Source organism: Oncorhynchus tshawytscha, linkage group LG33 (genome assembly GCF_018296145.1).
Source record: "Oncorhynchus tshawytscha isolate Ot180627B linkage group LG33, Otsh_v2.0, whole genome shotgun sequence".
Lineage (NCBI taxonomy): Eukaryota > Metazoa > Chordata > Actinopteri > Salmoniformes > Salmonidae > Oncorhynchus > Oncorhynchus tshawytscha.
Genome location: NC_056461.1, coordinates 12,842,763 through 12,857,176, shown reverse-complemented (window position 1 = coordinate 12,857,176; position 14,414 = coordinate 12,842,763). Strand labels below are relative to the sequence as shown.

At 45.5% G+C, this 14,414-nt stretch overlaps 1 protein-coding gene across 9 annotated transcripts in view; it reads left to right on the top strand.

Moving 5' to 3' along the window:
- The window catches only part of LOC112214278 (filamin-C-like), a 98,116-nt gene that overhangs the window by 81,076 nt on the left and 2,626 nt on the right, over positions 1-14,414 (top strand). For 2 of the 9 annotated variants that reach the window (XM_042310998.1, XM_042310997.1), the window contains 20 exons: positions 587-754; positions 883-1,006; positions 1,276-1,432; positions 2,590-2,779; positions 2,926-2,949; positions 3,092-3,339; positions 4,078-4,170; positions 5,091-5,190; positions 5,282-5,422; positions 5,530-5,658; positions 5,871-6,044; positions 6,233-6,394; positions 6,612-6,815; positions 7,853-8,005; positions 8,162-8,284; positions 8,547-8,822; positions 9,491-9,760; positions 12,170-12,307; positions 12,429-12,544; positions 14,010-14,142. In XM_042310998.1, the coding sequence (XP_042166932.1) occupies positions 587-754; positions 883-1,006; positions 1,276-1,432; positions 2,590-2,779; positions 2,926-2,949; positions 3,092-3,339; positions 4,078-4,170; positions 5,091-5,190; positions 5,282-5,422; positions 5,530-5,658; positions 5,871-6,044; positions 6,233-6,394; positions 6,612-6,815; positions 7,853-8,005; positions 8,162-8,284; positions 8,547-8,822; positions 9,491-9,760; positions 12,170-12,307; positions 12,429-12,544; positions 14,010-14,142 (3,123 nt within the window). Of the gene's footprint in view, positions 1-586; positions 755-882; positions 1,007-1,275; positions 1,433-1,770; positions 1,888-2,589; positions 2,780-2,925; positions 2,950-3,091; positions 3,340-4,077; positions 4,171-5,090; positions 5,191-5,281; positions 5,423-5,529; positions 5,659-5,870; positions 6,045-6,232; positions 6,395-6,611; positions 6,816-7,852; positions 8,006-8,161; positions 8,285-8,546; positions 8,823-9,490; positions 9,761-12,169; positions 12,308-12,428; positions 12,545-14,009; positions 14,143-14,414 lie in introns of all 9 variants that reach the window. The other 7 variants (XM_042310995.1, XM_042310994.1, XM_042310996.1 and 4 more) reach the window with 7 other exon arrangements.

The following is a 14,414-nucleotide window of genomic DNA, read 5'->3' as shown; positions in this document are numbered from 1 at the left end:
GCTTGGAAGTCAAATTTAGTCCGTTAAGATGGTGTCTCATGTAGACATAACATGAGCAGTTTGAGCTACTCCAGGAAGTGACGTTGCATGCTAACTCAGTGCTCCCCCCTCATTGAGTAACTCAAGTTGAAGGCCGGCCGGGGTACTGGAGGCTGCCTTTAGCAACTAAATTACCCTTACAACTTCTTCTGTGTGCAATTTTAAAATAGTCGGTTCAAGGACATCTGTTTTATTTTGAAGCAATTATTGGAACTATGATTTTCTTTAAATTTCTATGGCCTGTTGTAAACATGCAGATCTGCCCTCTCATTGGCAGGAATGGTCCCATCTGATCTCGTCTTCCCCTGCTTGCTTTCCATCTTTGAGGACATGTATTTCCATTGTTAGAGCGGTCACTCGAATATCTTGTCAATACAGGGCCTGTTTAACACATGCTGCAAGTATGTAATGAGAAGGTTTTGTTTTGTAAGGGCTTTCAAAGAGATACATAAACCAATGAATACTCATCAATGTACACTTAACCTGTATACCTATAAGTGTGCAATTCCATCCTGTCTGTGTGTGTGTGTGTGTGTGTGTGTTGCAGGGAGTCCTTTCCGTGTGCCAGTGAGAGAGCTGGTGGACCCAAGTAAGGTGAGGTGTTCAGGCCCAGGGCTGGGTAGTGGAGTCAGAGCCCATGTTCTTCAGACCTTCACTGTGGACACCAGCAAGGCTGGCCTCGCCCCTCTGGGAGTGGTGCTGTACGGACCAACTGGTAAGAGGAGAGAGAAAGAGAGAGAGACACACACACACAGACACACCCCTCCCTCCTCCGCACACACCAAATAGCTTTCGTTTTAAGGTTTCAGACTGTGATCAATATTTAATTACCTCCCACCTCAGGAGTGGCTGAGCCAGTGAACATCACAGATAACGGAGACGGAACACACACAGCGACCTACACCCCGGCCAAGGACGGCCCGTACACCGTGTGTGTGAAGTACGCTGACCAGGAGGTCCCTCGCAGGTCAGAACAGCAGGAGGAGGAACCAAACTGTGATCACAGAGAAACATCTTTGATGTTTTCATCAAATCCTTGTACTGACTACGCAATGTTTTCATCCCTCTGTCATTCTCTCTTGATGCTCTTTTCCTTTCTTGAAGTGGAAATTCAGTTGAACTGAAACATTTAAATCCTTGAGAGATTGAAATCTTATGTCTTGCTTGATCTTTCATAAACCGTTCAGTCGTGACACTCCTTTCTTTCAAATGATGTTTTTCTCTCTCTCTCTGCAGTCCGTATAAGATCAAGACATTGCCTGCTCATGATGCCAGTAAGGTGCGTGCCAGTGGGCCAGGTTTGAACGCCCAGGGTGTGCCTGCCAGCCTGCCCGTGGAGTTCACCATCGATGCCCGCGATGCTGGCGAAGGTTTGCTCACTGTGCAGATACTGGTGAGTCACCTATTCCTCTGTCACTTCCTCTCTAGACAGGACACTCTCATACACTGTGAGCTCAGCCATTGAAATCCTCAAATCCTCAAATACCTCAAATATTTTTTCTTTGACCTTAAGATGATAAACATCTCTTCAAGCTCCCTGTTATGATTCATACTTATTACCAATTTGGACATTTCTACCTTATTTTCTTATTGTGTGATTAAAAAAAAACAAAAAAAATGTCAAGTCAGCCCCTCCACCCATTCTACCCATTCCTTTCTCTCTCCCCCTCCCTGATCTGGGATGTGGTTGGGTTGTGGCTGTGACGTGTCTGCCTGTTGACTTGTCTGCAGGGTCCGGATCGGTCCAGGCGCGAGGCCTCAGTGTTTGTGGAGGACTGGGGCAGGAGGGTATGGGAGAAGCATATAGTCAAGGGGACCATACCCTTCAGTATTCTTAAGAAAGGCTCCGTAAGGCCTGCTCTCTTCTCTTTCACCCGTCCCGCTGTCTGCCGTCTCCCCTCGCCCTCTTCTTCCCTTTTCGTCCCCTTCTTCCCTAGTCCCCTCGTTCCTTTATCCCTTGTCTTTTTTGTACTTGCTGAGGACCCTGGGAGGATTATTTTGTCACCTCTGTCTCCTTTCACTCTCCTCTCTTCTTACTGTGAGAGAGGAGGGAAGGGATTGTAAACCAGATCAAAAGGGATTGTAGACCAAAGTTAAAACAATGCATAAACAAACGATTAACTTGACTCCCTGGCTGAAACTTCACTGAAACTATTGTGGTTCTGTGATGAGTTGGGACAGTACACATCAGTACAGGGAGGAACAGGTATCTCTTGGATGTTGGATGTTTGGAAGTGAACGTTTCTCCTAAGCAGTAGTACACATGAAAGACATTCTCCATCCCCTCAATGTCCCTCCTCCCCAGTCTGTGTGGACTGACCTCCATTGGGTTTGGCTAATTGGCTAATGTGGTTTTCTTTATCCCACTAACTGTAGAAAATGGCGCTTCCCTAAACACAGCACCATCCATTTTCAAAGATAATCACTCCCATTGTTGCATTGTGCACAGATTAGTGTAGCGTCATGTTGAAAAGATGACATACATAGAAAAGTCACAGTTTACATGAGTACACACACTCACCCACTCATACCATATCCCTATACCTGTAGGACCCAGAAGGCAAGCCGAAAAAGGCCAACATCCGTGACAACAGAGATGGGACGTACACAGTGTCCTACGTACCAGACATGGCAGGGCGCTACACCATCACCATCAAGTATGGAGGAGACGAGATTCCCTACTCACCCTATCGTATCCATGCCCTGCCCATTGGAGACGCCAGCAAGTGTCTGGTCACAGGTCAGTGAGAGGACTACATGTAAATGTACATCTGCACTGTATATCTCTATGGAGGAAGGCCTGGATAATCATTGCTCTGATGAAGTAGCTTGAGTGGGTTTAACCCATGAGGCACCATAAACAATGGTTTTATTTTCTATTTACAGTTTCCATCGGAGGACATGGATTGGGTGAGCATTGTTAATTCTTCTGAAAACTAGCATGCATATCAGTATATGTACAACATGTGATTATATTGACTTGATGTTAGTGATGACGGGATAGTTTCAGTAGTTTTGTATGGTCTCCTTACATGTCAATCACTCTTGACAGGTTCAGGCCTCGGACCCACCATCCAGATCGGCGAGGAGACCGTCATCACCGTGGACGCAAAAGCTGCTGGGAAGGGAAAGGTGACCTGTAAGGTGTCGACGCCAGATGGGGCGGAGCTAGACGTGGACGTGGTGGAGAATTCCGACGGAACTTTTGACATCTACTACACGGCTCCGGAACCTGGGAAATACGTCATCACCATCCGCTTTGGAGGAGAACACATTCCAAACAGCCCCTTCCACGTGGTGGTGAGTACTTTCTGGTACTACAGTGCGCATGGAATCATGGGTACTGTAGTCCTTACCTGAATTTGTTGGGAAAGTGGTGTTTGTTTGTCAAAGTGTTGTGTGACAATGTTGTGTGATCTCTAGGCTGGTTCCCATACTGTAGGTTTGACTCATATCACATAACAGTAATTACAAACTGTGTGGTTTGAGCCCTGAATTCTGATTGGCTGAAAGCCATGGTATATCATACCATATACAACAGTTTTTTTGTTTTTTTTGTTTTACTGCTCTAATTACGTTGGTAAACAGTTTATTATAGCAATAAGGCTCCTCTGGGGTTTGTGATATGTGGCGAATATACCACGGCTAAGGGCTGTGTCCAGGCACTACGCGTCCAGGCACTACGCGTCCAGGCACTACGCGTCCAGGCACTACGTGTCCAGGCACTACGCGTCCAGGCACTACGCGTCCAGGCACTACGCGTCCACGCGTTGCGTCATGCGTAAGAATAGCCCTTAGCCGTGGTATATTGACCACATACCACACCTCCTCGGGCCTTATTGCTTAAATGTATTACACAGTTCTATGATAACATAGGAGTTGCGCATGGTGTGCCACTTACATGAACCTACGATAATCCTGGAGGATTACTATAACTGTGTACGCATGGTGATTTGTAAGTTACCCATAGAAATCCGATGAGTAATTCGTCGATTTCTATGACGTTTTCCTAAACGTGTGTCTTACCCTCCCCACCAGGCCAGTGATACCGTCCCTATAATAGAGGAACCGTGTGACAAGCTCCAGTTACAACAGCCCTACCAGGCCTACCAGGGCTACCCCCCTCACTGGGTATAAACCTACCCCAAACCCCGCCTCACCCCACCCCACCCTGCCAGCACTTACCTCCACCTCACCTCCACCCTCTCCTTCAGCTTACCCACCTCCTTCATATCCCAACGCCATGAGTCCTACTTTACTTTCCATGCACATCTCAAAAACTGTGTTGCTTGTCCTCAGATGCTGCTCGCAAAGAATCATTGTATGTCCACTTCATTTCTGTTGTGCTTGTCTACTTTATGGCGATAGCCATTGAGCATCTATATGTCTGTTGTGCTTGTCTACTTTATGGCGATAGCCATTGAGCATCTATATGTCTGTTGTGCTTGTCTACTTTATGGCGATAGCCATTGAGCATCTATATGTCTGTTGTGCTTGTCTACTTTATGGCGATAGCCATTGAGCATCTATATGTCTGTTGTGCTTGTCTACTTTATGGCGATAGCCATTGAGCATCTATATGTCTGTTGTGCTTGTCTACTTTATGGCGATAGCCATTGAGCATCTATATGTCTGTTGTGCTTGTCTACTTTATGGCGATAGCCATTGAGCATCTATATGTCTGTTGTGCTTGTCTACTTTATGGCGATAGCCATTGAGCATCTATATGTCTGTTGTGCTTGTCTACTTTATGGCGATAGCCATTGAGCATCTATATGTCTGTTGTGCTTGTCTACTTTATGGCGATAGCCATTGAGCATCTATATGTCTGTTGTGTGTGCGCGGGACGCTTTCGCATCGCTTTGACTGTTTTTCTTTCAGCTTATCTTCATACCGCTCAGGCCTTCAAAGCCTGGACTCTCGCCTGTCCTGTCTGCCCAGAGTCAGGGCCTTTGTCTGGGCTGTGCTTTCACCTCCATCCCCTCGTACTGTCCCTGAGCAGAGATATAGACCAGAATGCCAATGTTAATTTCATAATTTCCCTTTCATAGGCCACAGAGGAGCCCGTCACCCCCGGCGATATCATGGAGCCTATGCTCCGCCCCTTCAACCTGGTCATTCCGTTCACCGTTCAGAAGGGAGAGATCACAGGTGAGATTTAACTGATGTCTGACAATTGTGTGTGTGGTGTTTCCTGTGTTATGAATGATAATAATTTACCTGTGTGTGTGTGTGTTTTCAGGTGAGGTGCGTATGCCCTCAGGTAAGACAGCCCGTCCTAACATCACAGACAACAAGGATGGGACAGTAACAGTGAAGTACGCCCCTACAGAGAAAGGCCTGCACGAGATGGATATCAAATATGACGGAAACCACATCCCAGGTACATATTGCATAGAGAAACACACACGCCCATAAACAAACACACACACACAAATTCAATACAGGAAGTAGATCTACAATTGGTCGTTTCATACTGTTCCATCACAGGAAGTCCCCTCCAGTTCTATGTAGATGCCATTAACAGTGGTCATGTGACAGCCTATGGTCCTGGTCTGAGCCACGGCATGGTCAACAAACCTGCCACCTTCACCATCGTCACGAAGGATGCAGGGGAAGGTAAGGAACTAAACAAAATAATACCATACACTACTGTGCTATGGTCAAATTCTATCATGGTATTAAAAATGGTATTCAACAATTCTCAAAGTCTTTAATCCCTTTCCCCTGCCGGATTTTCCTCCATCCCTCTCTCACCCCTTCTGTCTCCCCTGACATTCCCCCATCTCTCCTCACTTCTGCTCTTTCTCTCTCTCTCCTCTCATGTCTAGGTGGTCTGTCCCTGGCGGTGGAGGGTCCCTCTAAGGCAGAGATCAACTGTAAGGATAATAAGGATGGAACCTGCACTGTGTCCTACCTTCCCACTGTACCAGGAGACTACAACATCATCGTCAAGTTTGACAACAAACACATCGCCGGCAGCCCCTACACTGCCAAGATCACAGGTAGTGTGTGTGTGTGTGTGTGTGTGTGTGTGTGTGTGTGTGTGTGTGTGTGTGTGTGTGTGTGTGAGAGAGATAGTAATATGCAACAAGGCTAGAGCAAGCCAAAGGTTGTATTCATTATATGCATTATTTGCTTTTCATTTTCTCGCCTTCATTCTTGTTCTCTCCTGTCCGTCTCTCCCCTGTAGGAGATGACACTATGAGGACATCCCAGCTCAACGTCGGCACGGCAACAGACGTGTCATTGAAGATCTCAGAGACAGACCTGAGCAGCCTGACAGCGAGCATCAGAGCACCGTCGGGCAACGAGGAACCCTGCCTCCTCAAGAGACTGCCCAATCGACACATCGGTGAGCCACTCACCAGGCCCGGGTCCCAAAGTTCATCAATCTATTATTTAGTCAGTAACACAACTGTTAGTCGTGTAAACCTCTTTTTTTTGTGTCCAAAGAGACCTGGTAAGATAGCAGCAAGGGTAAACATCTGTATGTTTGAACCATAAAGAGGCACAGATATAGTCATTCCATGTACCTGATTGCGTTCTCCTCTATCCGTCCTCCTCTCTAGGTATCTCATTCACTCCTAAGGAGGTAGGGGAGCATGTTGTGAGCGTGAAGAAGAACGGGACGCACGTGACCAACAGCCCCTTCAAGATCATGGTGGGCCAGTCAGAGATCGGCGACGCCAGCAAGGTCAAGGTGTTTGGCCAGGGACTGGTGGAGGGACACATCTTTGAGGTGGCTGAGTTCATAGTTGACACCAGGAACGCAGGTGAGGGTGTTTTCATTGGTATTCATTGTGACAAGTTCACGATTGGACATTATAGAGGGTTAAGATAATATTCAACTTTAGACGTTCAGAAGTTTTAAGTTAGTAGTTTTTGCTGTGTGTGCACTGTAAAAGGGTTGCAGTGAATTTGTCAGTAACTTGCAGGCAGCTCATTGGCAAGTAAGTTACTGTATTTCGTATTGCAGTACACCTACTGTTATCTATCTACTGTATCAAAGCAAGTACTGTGTAATGACACACAGTACAATACCGTATAATTGACTGTATTATACTGTAAAAAAGTAAATGATATTGTAATCGTAATGAATAAATGGATGGATGGATGGATGAAAATCATTGAGGGGATTAGGATTTGTATTTGACAGTATTTGACTGTAATTACATGTGATTGGTGTAAGAAAATTGTCTGCTACTTAGGTAATGTGTTTTTCTTTACAGCATAGCAATGAATATTTGGTGTTTTATATCACTTGCATTTCTAGAGGCCTTAACAAAAACCACCCACTAGTGGTCAAAAGCTTTTTGGCACTCCAAAAATCCAGTACGATACTGTATTCGGTGGGATAGAATTACAGTACACTTAACTTGTTTTTGCGGTAAGTGCTTTCTTTATAATGTACAGTTAATCCAAAATTTCTTTGGGATTTACAATAATACTACTGTACTCTACTGTACTTTTTTTTACAGTAATTTACAGGTAACAGGCTGCCAGTAACTTTCCGCAAAAACAAGTTATGGTTTTTACAGTGTACCATTCAAAATACAGCAATAATTTCCCTGCCTACAGAATGTTCCCACAATGGACCATCATTTACAGTATGCTGCAGTAAAATGTTTCACATATTTTACTGTTAATAATTCTCAAAATGGCTGCATAAATGACAGTTTTCCATTACAATGTGGATATGGCTGGTGTAACCAACACTCATCTTCTACTGTGACATCTTCTCTCATCCCTCTACTCTTCTCATGTCTCTCTCTTTCCCTCCCTCCCTCTTCTCTCCCTTTCTCTCTATCAGGTTATGGTGGTCTGGGCCTGTCTATCGAGGGTCCCAGTAAGGTGGATATTAACTGTGAGGATGTGGAGGATGGTACCTGTAAGGTGACCTACTGTCCTACTGAACCAGGAAATTACATCATCAACATCAAGTTCGCCGACCAGCACGTCCCAGGTGAGTTCAGGGGGCCTCGGGTGGCCTCGGGTGTCTTACAACATGCCTGTATACAGTTCAGCTCCTATCTAAACAGACTTATCTTGCTATGGGTGGTCTTGCATTTTTTTTGTCTGATTTGGGTTCCTGACAGGCTGTGATTGGTCTATCCCACAGGAAGTCCTTTCACGGTGAAGGTGTGTGGTGAGGGCAGGGTGAAGGAGAGCATCACTAGGAAGAGACATGCTCCATCCATTGCTACTGTGGGAAGCACCTGTGACCTCAACCTCAAAATACCAGGTGAGAACCGTTATGGTCTGTGTGTGGTCAAGGATTGGGATTCCAAAAAGCCCACTGGCTCTCCTCCTTTCTATTTACCATCCCTCCTTTTCTCTTATCTTCCTCTCCTTGCACAGTCACATGCTTTCACATACCTTTCTTACACACTGTCGTGACCCCTTGCTTGGTCTTCCTACTGCATAGTTCTATTTTCATCTCTTGCCCTTTCTTCCTCCTTCCCTTCTTCCTTCCCTCCCTCCTTCCACCCTTCCACCCTCTGTAGGTAATTGGTTCCAGATGGTGTCGGCCCAGGAGCGGCATACGCGCACGTTCACGCGCAGCAGTCACACGTACACACGCACGGAGCGCACAGAGATTAGTAAGACACAGGCGGGGGAGACCAAGCGGGAGGTGCGCGTGGAGGAGAGTACCCAGGTCGGGGGAGACCCCTTCAGGGACGTGTTTGGAGAGTTCCTGGGTAGTCAGAGTCTCACAGGCTTCAGTGGGATACCAGCCACTACCAGACAGCCTCAAGAGGGTGTGTGTGTGACACAAGAGGGTGTGTGAGGCCTGTCTAATGCCGATTAATTGATTCAGAATGTGTATGTTTTGTGTGGAGTGTCCAATTTGGCTATGCTTTTTTGTTTTAATCCAGAATAATAAATACATCTAGAATACAAATATATGTCAAACTACTGCTTGATTAAGTTTAATAAAAAATATAAAAAATTGCATGATACAATGATGTATGTAAATAGTCCATTTTATAAATCTGGTGTTAGCATGTCTGGATATTAATGTGTATGCCTTTGTGTGTGTTGAGTTGGGGAGTCGCTCCATGTTTCTCCCATTGTCCCAGATTGGAATTTATAGGAGGGCGTTTAAAGGAGAGAGCACAGATGGAAAATCTGAGCAGTTCATGGCTGTCACCTCTGTGACCCAGCCATCTTACTCTGCCATCACACAGAGACAGGGACTGAGCCACACACCACTGAATCCACATCTCAGTCTGACTAACCTCATACAGTCTCTATGATTCTCTACTGCCCCTACTGACAACCTGAATGTTTGAAGAGTGAGCAGTATTTTGAAGTTTGTCTGAAGCACTTCTCCTCCTTGTGTCCTTCTCTCCTTCTCCTCTCTCTCTTTCTTCATCCCTCTCCCATATATTTACCTCTCCACCTACTCTCTTTCCCTCTTTTTTTTCTTTCCCTCCTCCCAATCCAGGTGACCAGGGGACCCAGGAGATGACGGCCCAGGTGACCAGTCCGGGGGGTAAGACGGAGGACGCAGAGATCATCGACGGCGAGGACAGCACCTACAGCGTCCGCTTCATCCCCCAGGAGATGGGGCCCCACACGGTCAACGTCAAGTACAGGGGCCAGCATGTCCCCGGGAGCCCCTTCCAGTTCACCGTGGGGCCCCTGGGAGAGGGAGGGGCACACAAGGTCCGGGCTGGGGGCACGGGGCTGGATAGAGGAGTGGCAGGAGTGGCAGGTAGGTTGGCAGTAGAGCTCTCTTAGCAAGTGATAGGCTGGGTATGAAGCTTCTGAATAGGAGAGCCTTGCCTTTTCAGTCACTAAATGTAGGGCTATGTTGGGCTTTTGATCAAGATAATGAAACTATCCACATTTTTCTATTCATTTTATATTTCACCTTTATTTAACCAGGTAGGCTAGTTGAGAACAAGTTCTCATTTACAACTGCGACCTGGCCAAGATAAATCAAAGCAGTGTGACACAAACAGCAACACAGAGTTACACATGGAATAAACAAACATATAGTCAATAACACAATAGAAAAAAAGTCTATATACAGTGTGTGCAAATGATAAGATAAGGGAGGTAAAGGCAATAAATAGGCCATAGTGGCGAAATAATTACAATTTAGCAATTAAACACTGGAGTGATAGATGTGCAGAAGATGAATGTGCAAGTAGAGATACTGGGGTGCAAAGGAGCAAAAAAATTAAAAATAACAGCATGGGGATGAGGTAGTTGGGCTATTTACAAGATGGGCTATGAACAGGTGCAGTGATCTGTGAGCTTCTCTGACAGCTGGTGCTTACAGTTAGTGAGGGAGATATGAGTCTCCAGCTTCAGTGATTTTTGCAATTCGTTCCAGTCATTGGCAGCAGAGAGCTGGAAGGAAAGGCGGCCGAAGGAGGAATTGGCTTTGGGGGTGACCAGTAAAATATATCTGCTGGAGCGCGTGCTACGGGTGGGTGCTGCTATGGTGATCAGTGAGCTGTGATAAGGCGTGGCATTACCTAGCAAAGACTTCTAGATGACCTGGAGCCAGTGGGTTTGGCGACAAATATGAAGCGAGGTCCCGCTAACTAGAGCATACAGGTCGCAGTGGTGGGTAGTGTATGGGGCTTTGGTGACAAAACGGATGGCACTGTGATAGACTGCATCCAATTTACTGAGTAGTGTTGGAGGCCATTTTGTAAATGACATCGCCGAAGTCAAGGATCGGTAGGATAGTCAGTTTTACGAGGGTATGTTTGGCAGCATGAGTGAAGGATACTTTGCTGCGAAATAGGAAGCTGATTCTAGATTTCATTTTGGATTGTGAGTCTGGAAGGAGAGTTTACAGTCTAACCAGACACCTAGGTATTTGTAGTAGTCCACATATTCTAAGTCAGAACTTCCAGAGTAGTGATGCTGGACGGGCGGGCAGGTGCTGGTAGCGATCGGTTGAAGAGCATGCATTTAGTTTTACTTGCATTTAAGAGCAGTTGGAGGCCACGGAAGGAGAGTTGTATGGCATTGAAGCTTGTCTGAAGGTTAGTTAACACTGTGTCCAAAGAAGGGCCAAAAGTATACAGAATGGTATTGTCTGCGTAGAGGTGTATCAGAGAATCACCAGCAGCAAGAGCGACATCATTGATGTATACAGAGAAGAGAGTCGGTCCAAGAATTGAACCCTGTGGCACCCCCATTGAGACTGCCAGAGGCCCGGACAACAGACCCTCCGATTTGACACACTGAACTCTATCAGAGAAGTAGTTGGTTAACCAGGCGAGGCAGTCATTTGAGAGACCAAGGCTGTTGAGTCTGCCGATAAGAATTTGGTGATTGACAGAGTCGAAAGCCTTGGCCAGGTCTATGAATACAGCTGCACAGTATTGTCTCTTATCGATGGAGGTTATGATATCGTTTAGGACCTTGAGCGTGGCTGAGGGGCACCCATGACCAGCTCGGAAACCAGATTGCATAGCAGAGAAGGTACGGTGGGATTCGAAATGGTCAGTGATCTGTTTGTTAACTTAGCTTTTGAAGACCTTGGAAAGGAAGGATAGGATAGATATAGGTCTGTAGCAGTTTGGGTCTAGAGTGTCTCCCCCTTTGAAGAGGGGGATGACTGCAGCAGCTTTCCAATCTTTGGGGATCTCAGATGATATGAAAGAGAGGTTGAACAGGCTAGTAATAGGAGTTGCAACAACATCAGTTGATAAGAGGGTCCAGATTGTCTAGCCCTGCTGATTTGTAGGTGTCCAGATTTTGCAGCTCTTTCAGAACATCAGCTATCTGGATTTGGGTGAAGGAGAAATGGGGGAGGCTTGGGCAAGTTGCTGTGGGGGGTGCAGGGCTGTTGACCAGGGTAGGGGTGGCCAGGTGGAAAGCAAAAATGCTTATTGAAATTCTCAATTATCGTGGATTTATCAGTGGTGAGAGTGTATCCTAGCCTCAGTGCAGTGGGCAGCTGGGAGGAGGTACTCTTATTCTCCATGGACTTTACAGTGTCCCAGAACTTTTTGGAGTTTGTGCTGCAGGATGCACATTTCTGTTTGAAAAAGCTAGCCTTTGCTTTCCTAACTGCCTATGTATATTGGTTCCTAACTTCCATGCTTCTTTCCCCTTTGTATATACTGTATAACTGACTGTCTGTGTTCCTCTGTAGCTGAGTTTAGTATCTGGACCAGAGAGGCTGGTGCAGGAGGTCTGTCCATCGCTGTAGAGGGGCCCAGTAAGGCAGAGATCAGCTTTGAAGACAGGAAGGATGGATCCTGCGGAGTGGCCTATGTGGTGCAGGAACCAGGTCAGACCAATATATTATACACACTACATTCATCTAATGTACACAACAACATACTGGACATATTCTACACCTGAAATCACAAGGTTGACTATGTGCCTTCTATCTCTCTTTCTCTCTCCAGGTGACTATGAGGTGTCCATTAAGTTTAATGATGAGCACATCCCAGACAGTCCCTTCATAGTCCCCATCGCCACTCTGTCTGATAACTCACGCCGCCTTACAGTCACCAGCCTACAGGTTAGAACACACACACACAGGCATACACACACACATATACACTACCTTTCAAAAGTTTGGGGTAACTTAATTAAGAAATGTCCTTGTTTTTAAAAGAAAAACACATTTTTCTGTGCATTAAAATAACATTAAGTTGATCAGAAATACAGTGTAGACATTGTTAATGTTGTAAATGACTATTGTAGCTGGAAAAGGCTGACTTTTTAATGGAATATCTACATAGGTGTAGAGAGGCCCATTATCAGCAACCATCTCTCCTGTGTTCCAATGGAACGTTGTGTTAGCTAATCCAAGTTTATCATTTTAAAAGGCTAATTGATCATTAGAAAACCCATTTGCAATTATGTTAGCACAGCTGAAAACTCAGAGCTCAGATTAAATAAGCAATTCAACTGGCCTTCTTTAGCCTAGATGAGTATCTGGAGCATCAGCTTTTGTGGGTTTGATTACAGGCTCAAAATGGCCAGAAACAAATACCTTTCTTCTGAAACTCGTCAGTCTATTCTTGTTCTGAGAAATGAAGGCAATTCCATGTGATTGAATGCCAAGAAACTGAAGATCTCGTACAATGCTGTGTACTATTCCCTTCACAGAACAGCACAAACTGGCTCTAACCAGAATAGAAAGAGGAGTGGGATGCCCCGGTGCACAACTGAGCAAGAGGACAAGTACATTAGAGTGTCTAGTTTGAGAAACAGACGCCTCACAAGTCCTCAACTGGCAGCTTCATTAAATAGTACCCTCAAAACACCAGTCTCAACGTCAACAGTGAAGAGGCAACTCTGTCCAGTGTCTGTGTTCTTTTGCCCAGCTTAATCTTTTATTTTCATTGGCCAGTCTGAGATATGTCTTTTTCTTTGAGATTGCTCTTTTGCGGATACTATTTAATGAAGATGCCAGTGGAGGACTTGTGAGGCATCTGTTTCTCAAACTAGACACTCTAATGTACTTGTCGTCTTACTCAGTTGTGCACCGGGGACTCCCACTCCTCTTTCTATTCTGGTTAGAGCCAGTTTGCGCTGGTCTGTGAAGTGAGTAGTACACAGCGTTGTACAAGATATTCAGTTTCTTGGCAATTTCAGACCTTATTCTGATGTCTGTCATTATTAGCGAGGACTGGAATGGTATTATACAGAGGGCAGAGTTCACTGCTATATGAATAGACACACCTGTCATAACCTCTTCTTGGATTTAAACCAGAGGTGTAACGTCATCTATATTTGAGTTGTAAATGAATTTAGAATAGTTTTATTAGTGGATAGATTTGGCAGGCCACTCTAAAGTCTATATGCAGTGTGTGTGTGTGTGCGTGTGTGTGTGTGTTCAAGTTGGGGGGTGAGATGGTTGGATAATTATTATTATTAGCTGCTTCTGCTTTAGAGGAAATGTGTTACCCCACACCCTGTCATCAGTCTGACCACATGGGCTTTATTAGATCATTGACCTTTAACCTTTGCGATTGAAGGAGATGGGGTTGAAGGTGGGCCAGGAGGCGTCGTTCGCGGTGCAGTTGAACGGGGCGAGGGGGTTGATAGATGCTAAGGTTCACACCCCGTCCGGAGCTGTAGAGGAGTGTTATGTTACTGAGCTGGACAGCGGTAAGTCATAGCACTTTACAAACTGACGATACAACAACTCACTACTACACAGTACAGAAAATATCCAAGATACTGCCTTTTCCACCAGACTGATTCAATTCCTTTGATAATTAAGAAAATGCATCAAGTCAAAAACCAGCAGGACATGCAGTAGTAGTATTTTACAGTAGAGGGCTTGTACAACCAAAGCACCAGGTGCTCTTCCTACATTATAAATAAGTTCATCTCAATTGCATGTCTTGCTAAATGAAAGGTTCAGTAAGTCAATTGTG